The sequence below is a fragment of the Cavia porcellus genome, unplaced genomic scaffold, assembly GCF_034190915.1.
Source record: "Cavia porcellus strain 051 isolate PalLab524CR breed Dunkin Hartley unplaced genomic scaffold, mCavPor4.1 scaffold_33, whole genome shotgun sequence".
NCBI classification, from domain to species: domain Eukaryota; kingdom Metazoa; phylum Chordata; class Mammalia; order Rodentia; family Caviidae; genus Cavia; species Cavia porcellus.
The window spans coordinates 11,480,111-11,500,069 of NW_026947516.1; the positions used below are offsets into that span (position 1 = coordinate 11,480,111).

Below are 19,959 nucleotides of genomic sequence, written 5' to 3' on the forward strand. Positions count from 1 at the left end.
GTATCTTGTTAAAGCTCTGCTTGCTGCAAACTGTGAATTCAAATGAGAGCAAGTGATTGGATGTTGGAATCTATTGAGAATGAATTTGCCTTCTTTAGTTTCTAATTTGATCATGACAATTTTATAAAATCATTTTAGAGAATTACAAAATACCTATTACATTGTTCAGTTCACCACATGTCATGACTAGCAAAGGCTCAGATAATTTAGATGCTTGTAATTTTCTAAATGGTATTACGTTTTTCAACTGTACCCTGGGGTCCAAATCCATATTAACTAACTGACAAAAAATTACAGATAATTTTATTCAAGGCAACACAAAAGGCTAGGATTGTGGCAAGCATAATAAAGCATCCCTTAAATAAAGGATCTGAGATCCCCAGAGCACAAGCTCAATTAAGACAACTACCACTAGTTAAAGACTAGTTTAACCACTGCTAGTTCATCTGCCATGAGTTAAAGACTAGCTTAAGAAATCCTTTCTGCCTATAGCTAGGAGACTTTATGTATGTTCAAGGAGCTCAAAGAACTTACGGGGAAACACACAAACACACTTGCTAGTATGCTTTCTCCCTCTTCTTTTCTCTCACCTCCCCATTCTTTTTCCTTGAATTAAGAAACAGATCGACATTAATAATTCCTGACATGAAAATGGTCCTGTCCATGACCTTTTAGAACTTGATTAGTTTGCTTCAGGGCTGTCCCTTAAATATTGAGAAATCAGAAATGTTTGTACTGGTCTTTCCAGGAGTGGAGTGTTTTAAAATCACCTGGGGATGCCATCAAACTTCCTGCACCTTAGATGCACCTCAGAAGAATTACAACACAGCTGTGTGTGGAGAACCAGTTTTCCCTCAATTTTTTCGAATTCGCCCAGTAATTCTGATGAGCCCTAAGTTTGAAAAGGATTGTAATAGCTATTTGAAAAAGTACTTACTTGGCAGAGTAGGGCCCACAAGGAAGCATTTTGAAGTTACATAAGTGACACCGATAAGAGATAGCATTGTCCTATTATGTATTACACAATGGGAAAACAGAAATGGACTAGGAATTTCATTGTCTGATGCACTATCCAATTAATCTATGATTAGGAGCTTGTAAGTAGCTGGTTCAGCAGTAAACATTCATTCCATTTTAGCCTGTTTGGAGGAGAGGCTGGAGGTAGAAAAGTTATTTGGCCATTGATGATGCTTCTGTACCCAAAAGAATGCCATTTAGAATAGTGGACTTCAATAAACATAGTCAGTCACTGAAACTGATACCCAGTTCAGTTCTAAATACATTCAAAGACTCAAGTGCAGCTGTAGGAAGAAAGTCATTACTTGACACTTACAATATAAAGCAAGTTTAAAAATGGAGCAAGACAGTTCTCCCTCAGTGGAAAAGAAGGGGTCCTCATTCTTTCAAGCGTTTTTTACATCTCCTAGAGGTGTTTTACTACAATACTGAATAGCTTTGTTTTCTAAGATTATACTAAGAATATTAAAATTAAAAAAGAAACAAAGATAGGAGAGATTTGGACAATAAAAATTGCACACTGTTCTTTTGGCAGTGTGATCAAATCTTTTGTCATCCTACTCTGTTCTGCCGGGGTCACGAATCATCCCTTTATTCAGCATATCCACAGAGTGTATGCTACCCACTCACTTAACTCTTTAATGGCTATCTCAGTTATCAAACAGACTCTCTCACAGTACTGCACTGCTTGTATTCAGGTCATGGTTACTTTAATCAGTAATGGCTTCCCAAGGCACCAGAGTAGTGATGCCAGCAGTTGGACTATGCCAACAAGAAGCTGTCAAGTGGCTCTTGTAAGTGAAGAGGTGAAAGTTGTTAGTTACAGAGAAAACGGTGTGCTGAGTTTGCTAAGATCTGTGGTAAGAATGAATCTTCTCTTTGTGAAATTGTGAGAAAGGAAAACACATTTCATGTTCGTTTTGCTGCCCCATCTCAAACTGCCGATGTTGTGGCTACGGTGTGATGACTGTTTAGTTGCAATGGAAAAAATCATTGAATTTGTGGGTGGAAGACATGAGTGGAAAATGTGTTTCAATTGTTATAATTGTTTTCCTTTACCACTAGCTAACGTTGTTGACTTCTTACGCTGCCTACTTTGAAAATTAAACTTTATCATAGGTACGTATGCATAGGAAAGAATAAAATATATATTAGGTTTAGTACTGAGTTTTCAGCTGCAGTCTTGGAATATATCTGTTAATATCCTATAAAATTACAGACAAATCAAAAGCTGAAATAGTCACCTTTCTTTTTGTTTTAGAGACTCTAGCCCAGAGGCACTATATCTCTTTTTCCAAGCATGAATTGAAGCAGTTCATTCCTCTCACTGTCTTCTTTCAGATAAAGACCATTTTGAGTGGCTTTATCATCAGGGGCTACTTGGGAAAGTGGACCCTGCTAATCAAGACGGTCACCCTGGTTCTGGTTGTGTCCTCTGGCCTGAGCCTTGGGAAAGAAGGTCCTCTGGTGCATGTGGCTTGTTGCTGTGGCAACTTCTTCAGCAGCCTTTTCTCCAAGTATAGCAAGAATGAAGGCAAGAGGCGTGAGGTGAGCTGACTGAGCTTCTACCTGCAGGGCAGGCTTCTCGTCAGAGCCCTGCCTCTGTATCCTGCATCAGTCTGCCTTCAGGGAAGGCCCATGAGCCTACTTAGAACCCTTTGCCTTGTAGGTACTTTCAGCTGCAGCTGCTGCTGGGGTGTCCGTGGCATTTGGTGCTCCCATCGGGGGTGTGCTGTTCAGTCTGGAGGAGGTGAGAACGGTCAGGAAGGCATATGTGGATGGTTGGTAGGCCCATGTGGATGAGCCTTTATTTCCTACCCTCTGAAGTTTAGATTCATAGAAGTATTGAAAAAGCTTTCTACACTTAATTAAGATTCTGCATTTTGCACTGTTAAATATATTTTCAAATGCTGTTTTAAAAAGGGCCAATATAATTTTGTGGGAAGATTTATAATATTCTCTCTTCCTCATAACCAAGATAGGTTCCACCTTGGATTTGGAACCAGAAAGGAGGTTAGCAAATGTTTTCTGAAAAGGACTGTGTGGGTCACACGATTTCTCCTACAGTCAATCAACTGTGCTATTGTAAAGAGAAAAGTAACCACATGATGTGTCCGTGAATGAGCATGGCTCTATGCCCTGTAAACATTCCTTATGGACATCAAACTTTGGATTTTATACAATCTCACATGCAATGAAAATTGTTCTTCTTTTGAATGACTATTTCATGTCACAAGTTGTTTCTTTTCCAACTATTTAAAATCGCAAAAAAACATTCTTAATTAATATGCCATACAAATGGTATATTCCCCGGGCCGGAGTTGACTTGTGGGCCAGAGTTTTCCATGTGTTTGCTACAGAATCAAATCCAGAGTTTGTTTGCTTTTAGGATGTCCTTGTGCCACAAACAGTATTTACACATATATATTTTATTTAACTCTCTCTCTGTCTTTCTCTCTCTTTTGAGAGTACTGAGGATGGAACCCATGGCCATGAACACGTTAAACACATGCTCTATCACTGAGTTACACTCCAGCCTTTTATTGATCTTAAAAGTGTAGCACAAACCCACCTTCATTGGAATCAATGGCACTTTTTGGCTTAGTTAGATTTCTTTAAATGTCATTGTTGGAGCATTTTGAACACACTTAAAACTAGATGAAGTGAGTGTGATCCTCCTTTGGTCTTAGCTTGTGTCTTGCATGCCAAGTACCATAGGTGACTGCTCACCCAAGGGAGGGAGGAAGGCTCGGAGCTGCTGTTTCTCTGGCCAGCTTCTGATTTTCTAATTCTTTGTCCCAGGTCAGTTACTACTTTCCCTTGAAGACGTTGTGGAGGTCATTTTTTGCAGCCTTGGTGGCAGCCTTCACACTGCGATCCATCAACCCCTTTGGGAATAGCCGCCTGGTTCTCTTTTACGTGGAATATCACACACCCTGGTATATGGCTGAACTCTTCCCCTTCATCCTGCTTGGGGTCTTTGGGGGTTTGTGGGGAACCCTCTTCACTCGATGCAACATCGCCTGGTGCAGGAGGCGCAAAACCACCAGGCTGGGGAAGTACCCGGTGTTGGAGGTCATTGTGGTGACAGCCATCACTGCCATTATCGCCTATCCCAACCCCTACACACGCCAGAGCACCAGTGAGCTCATTTCTGAGCTGTTCAATGACTGTGGGGCCCTTGAGTCTTCCCAGCTCTGTGACTACATCAACGACCCCAATATGACCCGGCCTGTGGATGACATTCCAGACCGGCCTGCGGGGGTCGGGGTTTACACAGCCATGTGGCAACTGGCCCTGGCCCTGATCTTCAAAATCGTCATTACCATATTTACCTTTGGCATGAAGGTAAGTGAAGGGGAAGGGAGATGGGGGGCATGTCTTTCTGGGGACAGCACCCTATGTTCTAAAATAAAATTATGATGTAAGGGGGAGGGGAACTGACCTTATTGAATGATCTATTTCCCTGACATTCTTTTAATCAACAGAAAACAAATCACTTAATAAACACAAGCCTATGGAGTAGAGACTTTGATCCTATTTTACAATCAAGGAAACTAAGGCTCAGAGGCTGTAGGTGGATTGCTTAGACCTACAGTTTATGGGAAACAGAGCTAGGTAACAAACCCAGTTCAAGCCTTCCCAGACCAGGTGGTAGGCACAGATTTACCTGCTGGCTGGGTGAGTGCAGGTGGTGGAAGAAGCCCAGAGTTGGCCCTGTTTGGATCAGTAAATGTACTTTCTGCACCCACTGCATCCTGGGACTAAGCTCGAGGGACTCAAGCTTAATATAAACTGATACCTCTGAAGGACCCACAGGTCTGGGAGACATGTAGGTAAATGTGATGTTTGGAGACTGATCTCCAGACTGAGTGCTCAACTTGTGTTCCATGCCAGTGCCATGAGACCAAAAAGTGAGCATGTCCTTGGCTTGGATAAGACTGGAGCCATGGCAGGGGGATTTCGTGGAGACCCTCACACTTACTTTCTCCTCATCCTCCGCCCCATCTCTGCTGGGAATAGAACCCAGGGCCTGTGCATGCTAGGCAAGCATTCTACAACTAAGGCCCACCCTAAGCCCTGCAAGCCATGTCTGGGTGGCCAGGGTCCTCTCAAAGTGTGTGTGATATCACATGCTTCCATTATCATACTGAAATCAGAGAAGATAGCTTTTTTAACTATCTATAAGAAATATACTTCAAATATACAGGGTCTTTTTTTTATTGGTACTTAGTTCAATCGGGGATCCAACTCATGACCACATGCTTGCAATGCAGGCACTTATGCCACTGAGCTAAATCCCCAGCTATACTTCAAATATAAATGCACAAAGTAAAAGGATGGGGAAATGTATACAGATAAACATTAATGCAGTCAGATAACTGAAATGGCCATAGCACCCGAGTAGATTGTAGGTCAATGAGTATTTCTAGGAATAAAGAAGGTCACTTTCTGTAGTGTTTCTAGGGATTATAATATGCATGATTAACCTTTCATGGCCTCCTTAGAATGAATATTTCACCACATCAGGTAAAATGAAGATGCACTTCATATAATAGTTTAACTCTCCCGTTTCCAGTATAGTGGTTGTATATATTATGTTCGGATACAATGAAAATCCTACCGAATAACTTACAATATTTGCTTTCAACAGTCAACATGGTTTAAAGAATTTAAGAAAAATAATCTCTTACATTATAGGCCAGTGTCTGCCATATCTGTTACTGTCCATACTTAAAATTTATCTTATGCTATAATTTCCTCTATAGAGCTTCCTTTCCTATTTCTTGAGAATGAGGTTTGTGAGTGATGAATTCTTTTTGCTTTTCTTTATCTGCAAGTGTCTTACTTCTCCTGCATTTTCATTATTTTTACTTGATATAAAATTCTGGATTAACAGTTCTCTTTCTTTGAAGATTTTTATGCTAGCATCCTTTAGTCTGCAAGTTGCTCATAAGAAATCCAGGGTCATAAAAGTCATTTTCCTCCTCTGTGTCATGTGCCATCTTTCTGTATTGGCTTTCAAAGTTTATTTCCTTTGGGTTTGTTTTTAATTTTAAAGGGTAAAAAAGCACAGAACTTTCATTCTTTTTTAAAATGCTCTGCTGAATCAGTTCAGATATACTTCAAAAGCCTTCCCAAAGAGCTTTCTTTTATGGGCCCTGACACTGAATTATTAGTGTTTTTGGTATTTTTTTTAAATTGAGGTAAAATTGACACAACATAAAATTAATGGCTTGAAGCCGTACACTTCATTGGCATTAAGTACACTCATGATATGGTACAGCGACACCTCTGTCTGCTCTCAGAACATCTTCATTCTCCCTGGAGGAGACCCCATCTGCATTAGTGTTGCTCCCCTTTCTCCCTTCTTTCCAGCTGCTGGCAGCCACTTACCTGCTGTGTGTGTCTGTTGGATTCACCTGTTGTGGACATTCTATATAAATGAGATGGAATGTTTGCTTTTTGTCTTGGGCTTCTTTCACAGAACATGGTGTTTTCAAGGTTCATGTGGTAGCAGTATATCATTCTTTTTCTTGGCTGGATGGTATTTTATTCTATGACTATTTCACATTTTTTACCCACTCATCCTTTGATAGACATTTGGGTTGTTTCTATATTGCTTATAGTTTCATTGTCATTACTCCCATCCTTATTTTTTTTTAATTTTTTTTTTTTTAGTTTTCATTTTTTCCTAATCCATTTTATTTTAAGGAGAAGAAAAAAACTAAAACAAAATTTCCAAACATGTCATTTAGGGGGCAACAGTGTTACATATATCATGTATTGTCATCTCCAAATAATTGCTTATAGTTTCTGGAAAAGTTTTATAAAAATATATTATTTATACAAAGATATGCACAAGTGAATTTTCACAAAACAACATGTGTTTGTATAACCAACACTCAGATTATCATCCAGTCCGCAGAGTCCCCTTTTTTGTTCCATAAGTGTTCTTTTCTCTGTGATATTTCTGTGTTTCTTCTCTCTATCTCTGTCTCTGTCTCTCTCTGTCTCTGTATCTATCTATCTATCTATCTATCTATCTATCTATCTATCTATCTATCTCTGTCTCTTTTTATGTGTGTCTCTCCCCTCTGGAGGACTTTGACACTAAGCTATATTCCCAGCCCTTTTTTCTTTTTAATTTTGAGACATAGTTTTGCTAAGATATCCACATTGGGTTTGAAATTGTGATCCTCCTGCTTCAGCCTCCCAGAATGCACCATCAACTTCATCTGAATTCTGTCTGTTTAAAAAGTCTAAGAGATGACAGTCTTGAGTGCATAATCACAAACTGTGATTTGTGTCTTCAGAACAAGGATGGGTGGACTTGGTCCAACAGCTGACTGGCTTGGATCCATCAGCTCCTAGCGAAAGGATTTAATTTAGTGTCCAAGGAAGATGCTATGATAGTAGCATTGTTTTATTACTTTTTTGAGAAGGGTCTACTTGGAAGTAACAGGAGATTCGGTGACTGTGGAATAAGGGGTTACTCAGAAAACAACAGTGCTGAGGAGTGTTCCAAGATCTAGAAATTGCATGTGGGAATTGAAACTTGGGAATTGAAACTGTCGTTGTATTAAAGATCTGCTTAGATGCTCAGGTTGATGACCGCAGGCCAGACAGAAAGGCAGCTGCAGCTCAGGACCCATGGTCAAGTGGAATCACCACAAGGGAGCTGGGCATGTTCTGTATGGCCATCAGAGAAACCAAATGTACAGTATTCTCACTCAATAGAAAACACACTGGTAAGCCACATCTCTTAGGTTATGTAGTGTGTAATCTGGATGGATATATCAGAATATGTACTTTGTTAGGAAGAGGGAACCTTTCTTCAGCTCTTTTCTGACAGGCTTCATCCTTTCAAGAGGACCATGAGCCCTTGAAAGGCCCTCTGGAAGATCCAGGGCAGCCACAATGATGCATTCAGCATTTTTTTTCTCCCTTTTTACCTGGGAGAAGTATCAGGGCCTTCTTTTCCACTTTCATGCTGTGGCTTGACATTTAATTTTCAAAGCCAATCTGAATGACACAGCAAGGGGAGCAAAAAAGTGCTGAGAGTCTCTGGTGACAGATGTGCACTTTGAATGTTATTGGCAGTGAGGCTTATCATTCTTTAATCCACAGTGGGCACACTGGCTAGCTTTTGAAGGAGAGGAAATCAAAGTGTCAAGTTGCATTCTGCCCAAGTAGCAGTAGACTCTACTGACTAAGCAGGTCAAATCGCTTGTCCCACCTTTTCCCAGCTGACCTGTTTTGTAGAGCTGCACCTCTTTTGAAGGCTTCAGTCAAATATAAGCTTGTGGAAAGGGACCGTGTTTCCTGAGGGTTGGGAGATTGGAACTTGGCCTCCTTCCCTCAGGCTACTTTTCTCTTTGTGTTCCCTTGAGATCCCTTCAGGGCTCTTCATCCCCAGCATGGCTGTGGGGGCCATGGCGGGCAGGATGGTGGGGATTGGTGTGGAGCAGCTGGCTTACCATCACCATGACTGGATCATCTTCAGGAACTGGTGCAGACCTGGGGCAGACTGCGTCACCCCAGGACTTTATGCAATGGTGGGAGCTGCAGCTTGCCTAGGTATGTCCACAGGTGGGGGGATGGAGGAGGAGTGGGTTTCCTCATTGGCATTATTCAGCATAAGCTAGGTTGTGCTGTGATAAAAAGTAAACTCCACCATGTCAGTGGCTTAACATGTACCAAACTTATATCCTTTTTACTATATAGAATAGAATAGAATAGAATAGAATAGAATAGAATAGAATAGAATAGAGCATGGGTTAGCAGGAATCTTTTCCACCTGGTCATTCAGAAGCCCAGTCTGATGGAATCTCCACCATTTCATAGCGGTATACCTGGAACACTGGTTCTCAATCAGGAATGATTTTGCATCCTTTGAGACACCTGGAAAGTCTTTTGTTCATTCCACTTGTATGTAGTGGGTAGGGCTGCAGGGATGCTGCTAAACTTGCTGTAGTATGCAGGAGAGTCCTGACAACAAAATGATCCAATCTCAAATGTCTCTAGTACTGAAGCTAAGAAACCCTGGTTTAGGTTTATCAGACAATTAAGAATCAGTTTGGATTCTCTTTTTGAATACTATGGAATTCAAAGTTGTGTCCATCTCCAATCTAATCCCTCAAATCTCTACAATTTTCCAATTTATGGGTTCCTTTATCAGGCAGAAGCCTGTATAGGGTATGTAGGATCCACTCACAGAAAAGCCAGGAAGTGGCCTGAGTTAATCTATAACCCAGGGTCCCTTATTGGCCAAGAGCCTCCAGTCAGGTGACTTACAGCTCCCTGATGCAAGACTGAGTTTAAGAGATCCTGGTCTGAGCTCCAGGGTTCCAACATGGACAGCATCTCCTGGGAACCTCTTATTGGAGCAAATATGGGTAGGATTTAAAGAACTTGGATTGAGTTGCTTTTACAGCCCGTGAGCCTCTCAGTTTCCACAAATCACACCCTCCTGAGGGTTCAGGGTTAAGTTTTAGAGTCTCACTTTTCTGTTGCAGGTGGAGTGACCAGGATGACGGTATCTCTGGTGGTCATCATGTTTGAATTAACGGGTGGTCTGGAGTACATTGTGCCCTTGATGGCAGCAGCTGTGACCAGCAAGTGGGTGGCCGATGCCTTTGGGAAAGAGGGCATCTACGAGGCCCACATCCACCTGAACGGGTACCCATTTCTGGATGTGAAGGATGAGTTCACCCACCGCACCCTGGCCACTGATGTGATGCGGCCCAGGCGGGGAGAGCCTCCACTGTCTGTGCTCACCCAGGACAGCATGACCGTGGAGGATGTGGAGACGCTCATCAAGGAGACAGACTACAACGGCTTCCCTGTGGTGGTCTCCAGAGACTCTGAGCGTCTCATTGGGTTTGCTCAGAGGAGGGAGCTGATCCTTGCAATAAGTAAGGAAAGAGAGGTTCACGTTTTTCCAAGCAGCCTTTGTACCCCTAGAATTATCAAAGGTGTTCGAAAGAATGTTTAGTAAGGCAAGTGCTCTCAAGCTGCAGTGCAGATCTGTTAAAATGCATATTTGACTGAGTCAAGTTCCTGAATTCCCCCTAGGCTTCCCATCCATGCCAATGCAAACATTTCCCAAGATTTCAACTCAAGTCCTGGGGTAGGTGTTCCTGGCCAGAGAGTGTTGTGTGTGCAGATCAGGGGCAAGCTACTGTAGCTGCTGCTGCTGTTTTAGGGGATTATTGGTTGAAGCTAAGAAGGAGCAGGGATGGTATGAGATCCCAGAGTGGCCTGTGCTGAGCTGATCTCAGAGTTCTGCCGTCTGACAGGTTAACCACCTCACTTAGATGATAAGGTCTCTTCCTGATACTTTGCTAGCTAAAGCACAGGCTTCTGCTGCGTTGAATGAATTATGTCCCATTACACCAGATAGAGGCCCACATGGGTTAATGAACAGCATTGATAGACATCAGTTCTGTGTGGTTATTTTCTCTTTACATTTGAACTGAAATCAGCCAAAGGAGGAGGGCAGGCTGTTGAGTTGGGGTAGGAGAGAGGGATGATTCCCAGGTGAGGTTCCCTGAAGACAGATAGCCCAGAGAAAGTTGGTATGCTGGCTCCTTCAGAAGGGAACTAGGAGGTAGGAGGATTCCAAAGACAGAGGGAGAGAGGCCTGGGCGAGTCTCATGAGGAGAACCTTAGAGACCACATGCTCAGAAATAGGAGCAGAGAACCTCAGTGGGTTGGAGTCCTGGGGATTTCAGGGTTCATAGAAGACCAGCATAGCCCATCTCCACACACATGGTAGATGCCATGCCCACTGGCTGAGTACAATTGCTCTGTAATCTGCATAGTATCCCTGCATCCCATGGGCGACTTGGGCTCGTGGCATGGCTCACATGTACATGTGACAGTGTTACTGTCCATTCTGTCTTCCACAATGTTCCTAATGTGTGTCAGTGGGAATTTCTTTCCTGAGTATGGCTACTGAGTGCCCCACTGTTCACCAGAGAACTGTTTCCTCCCCGCTGCCTTTGTTTCTGTTTCCATGGTGCTTCTCTTCAACTTGTAATACCTCTTCTCTATGATAAACAGCTTTAAAAATTTCTTTAAAGAATCTGGCTCAAAAATTTTATAAACATTAGTTTAGATAAGTTATACCCTCTAATTTTAGTTTGTTGCTCAGTGTGTTTAGGTCCCTCAAAGCAAAGATCGATTTTACATTTTGGACACCATAGCCAGTTTGTGCTTGAGTGCCCAGTGATGCTTGTCTTTATTGTAGGTCCTGTCTCAGAGAAATATTGCCATACAAATAGTGAGGTTTTGAAAAGGTTATTTAAGAGGGTTGGGTTTGTTTTAAATAATGTAATCAGCAGCCTTTAAAATTTTATTCAAACCCTAAAATTTTCTAAGCAGAGGTTGAAATTTAGAAACTCAAGAAATAAATGTCACAGAATTCATTACCTATTGTGTAGCTGTAGGCACACCTGCTAAGAAACAGCTTACTAATTTTGCTGAAATCCATTACTGTAATCAAGTGGGAAGCAGTAATTGGCATCAACTGGTTAGAAAAGAAATTCAGGCTTTGCAAGCGAGCACTCTCTCTGAAGCTATGTTTGGAATGTCTGAAGAGGCACCACACAGTGTAAATAATACCTCTGTGCTTTCAATCAGGCCGATAATAGTGTAGAAACTGCTATTTACATGGTTTGTGGAAAGGCAGGGGGTGTTTCTCTCCAAGGAATCAGAAAAGCTGTTTTCCTAATCTGTGAAGAGAAGAGCCGCTGTATTCTTGTGGAGAAATTCGTGACCTGTTTTTGAGAAGTCGTATGTCCTTTTATGAATGTAGAAATGTAACATTAGCATTTTGCTAAAAGTGTTCCATATCACTTTCACTTTTGGGGGTGTGGGAGGAAAGATTATCATAGGATAGATGTAATTACGGTAAGAAAAGAACAGTAAATGAGGAAAATAACATGTCTTGTTTAAAATTGTAGCAGCTGCTGACATGGAGCTGAAAATATTTAGTAATTTTCAATCCATCTGTAGAAGGCCAAAGCACAGCTATTGCTTTTGTTAGAAAACAAGCTAACAGCACCTGAGCAAGGGAATCATCTTTAGATTATGAACACGGGAGGCCGTGGATGACCCTTGTTCAAATTCCTGGTAACGGGCCTTTACCTCTCATTGTCTTTGGGAATATGAGGCACTTCCTGTACTCAGCAAGGCTCAGCCTCTCCTAGTCTTGAATTCTGCAATTAAGGTAGGAAAGGTTCAGAGAGGACTTGGTAGGAAGCCTCAGAAATGATTAAAGAGATGAGAAGTTAGAGTTATGCTGAAGAGTTAAGGAAACTAAAAAAAAATTTTTTTTTTGTCTGATGGAGGACTTAATAATGATTCTCTAGCAGTGGAAGATACTTGCTTGCACAAAGGGATCTACATCCAGGACTGAACCAGAAAATAAATGTCAGGTCTGGGAGATAAACTATTTAGCGATAACGAGGTTTCTGCTTGGGCAGGCTGTTAATTTTGGGGGAAGGTCATAGAGAATAGTGGTATCAACTATTTTCTGCTGAGGAAGTTAAAATATAGAGAGATATATATGTACAAGGACTTCTCCATGCCTTAGCAGGCAATGACTTGTAAAATAATCTGATTTCTCTTCATTGTAGTCCTTTTTACATATCATGTTTGTACTGACCACTATGCTGGTTGCTTCCAATTTTCCGTTTTAGACTTTCTCATTAATTGCATCTCCCTTACAGATATATTTTAATGAACACAATGATGGAATACTGCCTCCTTAAAAAACACAATTACTGTACAGTTTTTGAACCTTAACACTACTGACATTTGGAGCTGGATCGTTCTTTGTGGGAGGATCTCTTTTGTGCATTGTAGGATGTTGGCTAGGGTCATTGGTCTTAACCCCTTAGATGCCAGTAACATCTTCCCTTTCTATTTGTGAGAACCCCAAATGTTACTAGACATTGCCAAATTTCTCCTGAAGGTGGGGTCAAAATTACTCCCAATTGAGAACCATTACTCTGAAGTCATTCAATTATTTATTAAATGTGTAATTATTTTCATCTTTAAAAGTTTCTTAATCTATTATAGTTTGTGAAATTCATCTCACCAACACTTTATTATTTACTCTTTTTGCATCTGGCACCATTACTCCTAGAAAGCGGAATGTCAAGTTGAATAACCTTAGCATGTGCTCATAAAATATGCATCATTTTTCAGGAGCTGTGACCACTGGCGTTAGTGTTGGTAGAATGTGTAATAAGCCTCCTACATTAAAAACATTTTAAAAAAAGATTTAACTACTTGAACTTAAAACAGTTAAAATGATGTGTATTACATTTTCTAAAGTAAAAGTAATACACAGTCATCGAATATTGGAAAAAATCAGAAGGAAATAAAAACATTTTAAAAAGGCACTAGTATTTAGTGCACTTCCTCTTTTTATGTCTCCTTAAAAATGTGCATTTTGGGATTTTTTTTTTTTTGGTTTCTTTTCCAACCCAGATTCCCAAGATTTCTTGGGGTCTATGAGTCTATGGCATGTGTGCCAGCGAGCATTATTTGTATCTAAATTCTAAAAAGTTTGTTATTACTGATCTAGACTCTGATAGCACCAGCTCATCCTTTGGTTGAGGATTTGGTTTATCCTTCTGTATAGGAAATATTTCCTGAGTGCTCAGCATATACTGGTACTCTCCTCAGAGCTGGAGTCCAGGAATGGCAGTGCACAGTCTCTGTCCTTTGTGAACTTACATGTTAGGTTTTTGTTGCAGACATTTTGGTCGAGTTGGATGTTCTGGTCCAACTGGAAGTAGTTGGTTTACTCCAGTGCAGAGTGACAAAGTGCTCTTTTCCTGGTGTTTCTTTCATTTACCAGCTTTTGGCCTGTACATAGCACATCCAGTCTAAAGCCTTGAAATAAGTTTTTACAATACAGTTCCAAAGCAACTGAGTAGAACCCTACTAAAGAGCAGCAATTGCCATATGGTATAGCAAAGAGGACAGCTCACATCCCCAGCTCTGACCCCAGCCAATGCCTATGACTCTTACATGGCAATGAATAATAGCTCATGGGATTTCCTTCCTAATGTCTTCTTTGTGAAATAGACTTTATTCTGTTCAGGCAGGTCAGGCAGAAGAAGATGTACTGATATTTAGTAAACACATTTGTTTATGCACACGTGTACATGTGGCAAATGCATGTGTTGTATCTGCTGTTTTCTTTGGATTGTCTGTGCACTGGAAGTGCACTGGTGAGCAAGAGATCATAGAATGAGTGACTGTGAGAATCAAGGCTTCTAACCCAATGAGTAGATTCAGAAGAAATACAAGCTTGTTGTTTATTTTACCGACTGTGTTGATGGTTCACTAAATTATGTTTGATTTTATAAGGGCTTCAGCAAATCCACATGATCAGTTCTTGATTGAGGGCTTGTGGCTTGATCCAATCCTGATTGTTGAAATAGATGTCAATCTTGTTATGGGGACTTTATGAGAATTGATTGGTCTATGGAAATGAGCAAGTAAGTACATGTTGACTATTGCCCCCTTGTCTTAGTGCTTAAAGAAAGAACCATCTTTGTTTAGGAGAGGAGCGCGCAGCATGTAGCATGCAGGACCTGCATTTGGAAGCATGTTGTACATCAGCATCGCCTGGTATTTGTGGTTGAATCATATCCTATTTGATGTAACTAGATTTAACCTGACCCATATAATGTGCAGGCATTTGCCCAGCAGGCCCTCTGTTCCTCTTTTCAACAGAGACCCCTTTTCAGATTCAGCCTGACCTCAAATGCTGCCAGTTTTCCATTAGAGTACTCTGTTGCACTAAATGGCCTTAGAGGAGGCTGTTAGAATTTTATTTTTGAAAGAACAATATAGGTGAATAGTAGTCTTTGAGAAAGCAAGAAATGTATTATAGAAACCAGGATTCATTTTAAGACAGGCTCTGCTGTACGTTTTTCCTAACCTTTTCCCACGAACCAAAAGAAAGATTAAAATTCCAACAGAAGGAAAATCGCCTTGGAGAAATATCTTGAGACCAATGGATTTATTTCATGTGTGACTTAAAATAGCCTGGGTTTCTAGCACTGCATTAAGCTGTATTTCTAATGAGTTCCTGTTACCCTACTTTTCTTTAGCTTCACATGGCCTTGCCTACAGACTGAAATAGACTAATTGCTACCATAACAGTTTTACTATCTTTCTTTGTGAAATCTACAAAATGGTCCATTTTTAAGAGAGGAGATCCAAGGAGTGGGGGGAATGCAGCTTTTTTTGGGTTGTTTCTTTATTCCCAAGGGTCATATTTGGGATTGAGCTGCATTTCTGGGCTGTGAGCCTGGGTTGGTCTTATTGGCTCTTGTTCCTCTTAGGATTCATAATGCCATTTGGGCCATTTTAAAAATTCTTTTTTGAAAAAATAATATATGAAGGTCACTGGGCACTGGAATGTCTGACATGTTTCTTGTTTCTTGTCATGACAAACTTCAGCTCCTGATGAGGTGAAGGAGTATTTGGAAAGCCAGAGTGGAGCACCGTGGGCTGTTTCGGGTGCTGTTGAGTCCAGGGGGCAGCAGTGAATGCCCCCAAAGGAGCCATGTTGGCCAGGCTCCTCTTGCAAGATGTTGGCAATGAAAGATCTGGTCATAGCAGGGGGCCCCTTGCACAGCATAAGCTTAAGAGAGATGCCAATTTCACAGATGTTTGGCTGAAGCCTCTCATTAAGAATGTGTCGTTTGTACTCTGAACCTTTTTCTGTAGGCTTGTAGTGCTGTGGGGGGTGGGTGGGGGCTAAGCAAGGGAGTTTTGTGAGGTTTATTGTTTCTGCTCAACCCCATTCTAGAGAATGCCAGACAGAGGCAGGAGGGCATCGTGAGCAATTCCATCATGTACTTTACTGAGGAACCTCCTGAATTGCCAGCCAACAGCCCACACCCCTTGAAGCTGAGGCGCATCCTGAACCTTAGCCCTTTCACAGTCACGGACCACACTCCCATGGAGACAGTGGTGGACATCTTCCGGAAACTGGGGCTCCGCCAGTGCCTGGTGACTCGGAGTGGGTGAGTAGCCAGACAAGTGTAGACTGAATATGTACTGTGGCCAGACCTGGGAGAAAAAGGTGCTGATTAAGACAAGGCTCCACCATTAAAAGTGCACTGGGTTGGACCAGCCCTTGACAGATGTGCTAAATGTGTTGAGAAGAAAATGTCCACGGAGCTTTGGAGCTTAATATAGCCTGGGAAGGTGGAAACAGCTGCCTGACTCAACCTGAAGGTTGAGTCCAAAAGGGAGGAGCCACCGGAGAAGGGCTTAATGTTGGTTTTCTATTACCATATGACACTCTGATTAGGGGAACAAGTGCAGCCAGTTCAGCTATGACATGACGTGTATGCTCCTCAAAAATCAGTGATATGTAAAAATAATCAATGAAAACCAGGCCTTATGGGAAAATGGGGTTAGGCACATAGTACTCAAAAACCTCATCAGTGATATGTTGAAAGGGATGGAAACCTAAACAAAATGGTAGTTTTACCCATGTTACACATATTAAATGGTTAAGAGACACAGGAATGCAACAATTAATGTGTCATTTGACCTTGAGAAGACCAGAAGTTGGCTGTGGAATTCCTGTGTGAAGAAGAATGATTTGAAACTGGAAGGGAAGTCCACATAGCAGGCTGGTGCACTAAGGCGCGTGTGACCTGAGGCAGCACAAGATGTTCCAGTGTTGCGTGCACATGCGTTTTGTGCATCTGGGTTCAGCTGGGTGCAATTTTCTGTGCTCTCCTAATTTCTTGTGCATGAAATCACACATAAGCAAAAGCAAAATCCATGTTGCACTCAGGTCATTCCCTAATCGATAAATCTCTTTGATGCAACTGCATCTCTGCCAAACGGTACTGGGGAGCTGGGAGATATGACGGTCCCACAGCATTGTCTCTGCCACCATGCTATTGCTTTTGCTTTGTGTCTGCACAAAGACTGGGAAACCAGCAATGCAAAAACCAAAGGATCAGGACAGTGCCAGAGGGACAGTTCCTTGAGGGCCAGCCTTTGGGTTCAGAGACATAATCCAAGTTCTACAGGCTGGGGAACTTATAGGGGGAGACAGGGGGACCTGGAACCTGGGTCATGTCCTCAGTGGTTTTCTTCTAGGGTGGGGGAGTTGGAGTGAGGGAAAAGTTTGTAGAGACATTGATATCCAACATAGTTTACTGAGACATTTATAGAGCCTAGATTAACTGTCTGATGCAGTTAACGATTGTGCTGCTGGTTTAACCCAGCAGTTCTCAAAAGGGATGATCTTGTCCTGTACAGACACTGAGTTGTCTTGTGTATAATTTTGTGTGTCACAACTAGGGTGCGGGGTGTTGCCTTTCTCTAGAGAGGCAAGGCCAAGTATGTTGCTAAATATCCTATAATGCAAAGGATAGCTCCCATGGGGGTGGGAAAATCTGATCCAAAATGTCTCCAATGCTGCCACTGAGTGACCCTGGCCAGGAGGTAATGCCTGACCAGATAAACCATCCAATTCATTTGGATTTTTCCTGCTGTGCTGTAGGCAGAGTATAGACAGACTTTGCAAAGGGTTAAAAGTGCACATTCACACAGAGAACTCTTAACAGGCAGCTTGAGGGGCCTCCTTAGCTCTGACTGCAGCCAGAAGGGTAGATTACACATGGGAGGTGCCACTATTCGGGATAAAATAAATGAGTCCTTGTGTTTGAGGATAGGAGTCAATCATTTTTTCTAGGAAATTTTAAAGGAGCTCAGTGATTTCTCAGACTTGACTCTGTATTGGAATACCCCACAAGATTAAATCAGTTAAACCCAGTGTGTTCAGCCTTGCTGCTGGGCTGCTGAACCTTGAGGTCTGAGTGAGGCTGAAGTATGTGCATGTTTAACAAACTCACAGGAGGCGCTGCTACTCTGGAGATCTCACTTCCAGAACGACTGGAGATCACTTCTGCACTTGGTTTACAGCTTTGGCAGTGTGATATTTTGTGCCATCTCAAGTGTATAGCAGTTTTTCTTTTCCTTTAAAATAATAATCCAATGTCAGTTATCATTGGAATTCCCAGTTCAGGCAGGAAATTCTGCCCTTAACACCCACTCACACCTCATAGAACCCCACAAGGTTTTCCTGTGAAGATCTGGGTGCTGAAATTGGCTCTGAATGCTTTGCAAGAAAACAAAATCCCTCTCTCTCTAACTCTACATATTTTAAACAAACACAGATGCTGATACATTAGTGCTGGCAAGGGCTGTTTGTTCCTGGCCTTTCGTCTTCATCTCTTTGGGCTTTCAGCCAGGGCAGACCCTGCTCAAGCCAGTTCGAGCTTTTGATGCGTTACCTCACTATGTGCCTTCCCTGCTCACGATGGCTGCAAGCTAGAGCCTGTCCCTAGACCGAGAGCATTTGCAAGATTTCTCAGGGCCTGGGGCTCAAGGTCTTCCTCAGCTTGGACTAGGTAGTAGAGAAGTCTTTGTCCCCAGAATGCAAAAGTCTAGGAAGCCTAGGTGGAATTTGGTTGGGAGTTCCCCTATAAAAGTTCTCGAAAAGAAAAGCAAGTAGGGGAGATGGCATCTGATTTTCCCCATTCTTGTTTGGTGGTCTTCAGGGATTGAGTGGGTAGCTTTCTCTGAAGAGCCCCACTGCTCAAATCTCTATTAGGTTCTTGGTCAGAGGTCTGGCCATTTGTAATTCACTGGATTGCTTGAACGGCCACCCAAACGGGCTGGAAGTTCAAACACTTGATTTAAATCAAATAGGACATTTCATGCCACTAATGAAGCCTGCTGAATTTGATGTTGCCTCTTTTTGAGTTGATGTTTGACTTTCTTATTTTGTGATAATTACTGTTGCAGGCCAGGGCACAATTTATGCACAAATCCAGGCAGCTTCTGAATTAATATTTCCCCAGTGTGATTGTAATCAATCTAACTTTCAGATATTATAGTCACAAAACATTTAAGAGGAGGTTTGCAGAACTATAAATGCTTGAACTTTTTTCTTTTCCTTTTTGAAATGGAGTCTTTACTATGTTGCTCAGGCTAGTCCTGAGCTCCTGAGCACAAGTGATCTTCCTGTCTTAGCCTCCTGAGTAGCTGGGACTATAGATGCATGCCCCATAACATCCAGCCATACCTGATCTTTTTATTCTGTCTCCAAGGTAAGAAAAAGAAAAGAAAATCCAGGCTTTATAGATACATGAGAAATGCATGTGTGTGTGTATGTGTGTGTCTGTGTTTCAGTAGACATCTCATCACTTTGCAAACTCAAGTGGTCATATTGTTTTCAAAGAGACGTGGGCTTAATCAGCATTTTACTGAGCATCTGTTTTGGCTGAGAACTAAGGAGGATTCAAAAACTATTACCAAAAAAAATAAAAATAAAAAAAAAATAAAAGCGATGGAACTTGTTATTTAAGGAACAAGGACATAACCCAGTATCAAGTTATGCAATGCTGTTATTGCAGGGCAGAATGTCCTGAGATAGGCTGTCCAATGGGAAATAGATGACAGAAGATTGTGGAGCAGTTTAAGTGGAGAGACAGTCCACTAGTTGCCTTGCAACTGTGAAGGCTTTCCTACCCATAGTCTAAAAACACCTGTGAGCGTCCTACCCTGTCTGCTCACTTTTGCTCTGATTGGTTTCCATCTCAATCATGGCCTGCAGAGTGGCATATTATAGGCATGAGCTGCTGGCCTTATAACTGTTTTTTTTTTTTTTTTTTTTTTTTTTTTTTGTACTAGGAATCAAACGCACAACCTCGCACTTATGAGGCAGGTGCTGTGGCTGCTGAACTATATCCCTGGCCCTTCCCCTGCCTTGCCCCCCTTTTTTTTTAATTTTGGAAGGGCCATCCAAATCTCAACATTTGCAAATGTTCGCATGATTTACACTTCCATCTATTCTTCTCTTATCCTTCATTTTGA

General features: G+C 41.8%; 1 protein-coding gene across 2 annotated transcripts in view; it reads left to right on the forward strand.

Annotated features, from left to right (window-relative positions):
* Window positions 1-19,959, forward strand: part of Clcn4 (chloride voltage-gated channel 4) — a 72,966-nt gene that overhangs the window by 42,417 nt on the left and 10,590 nt on the right. For both annotated transcript variants that reach the window (XM_013144716.3, XM_003462897.5), the window contains exons 7-12: window positions 2,359-2,565; window positions 2,687-2,767; window positions 3,820-4,365; window positions 8,412-8,598; window positions 9,537-9,935; window positions 15,863-16,079. In XM_013144716.3, the coding sequence (XP_013000170.1) occupies window positions 2,359-2,565; window positions 2,687-2,767; window positions 3,820-4,365; window positions 8,412-8,598; window positions 9,537-9,935; window positions 15,863-16,079 (1,637 nt within the window). The remainder of the gene's footprint in view (window positions 1-2,358; window positions 2,566-2,686; window positions 2,768-3,819; window positions 4,366-8,411; window positions 8,599-9,536; window positions 9,936-15,862; window positions 16,080-19,959) is intronic.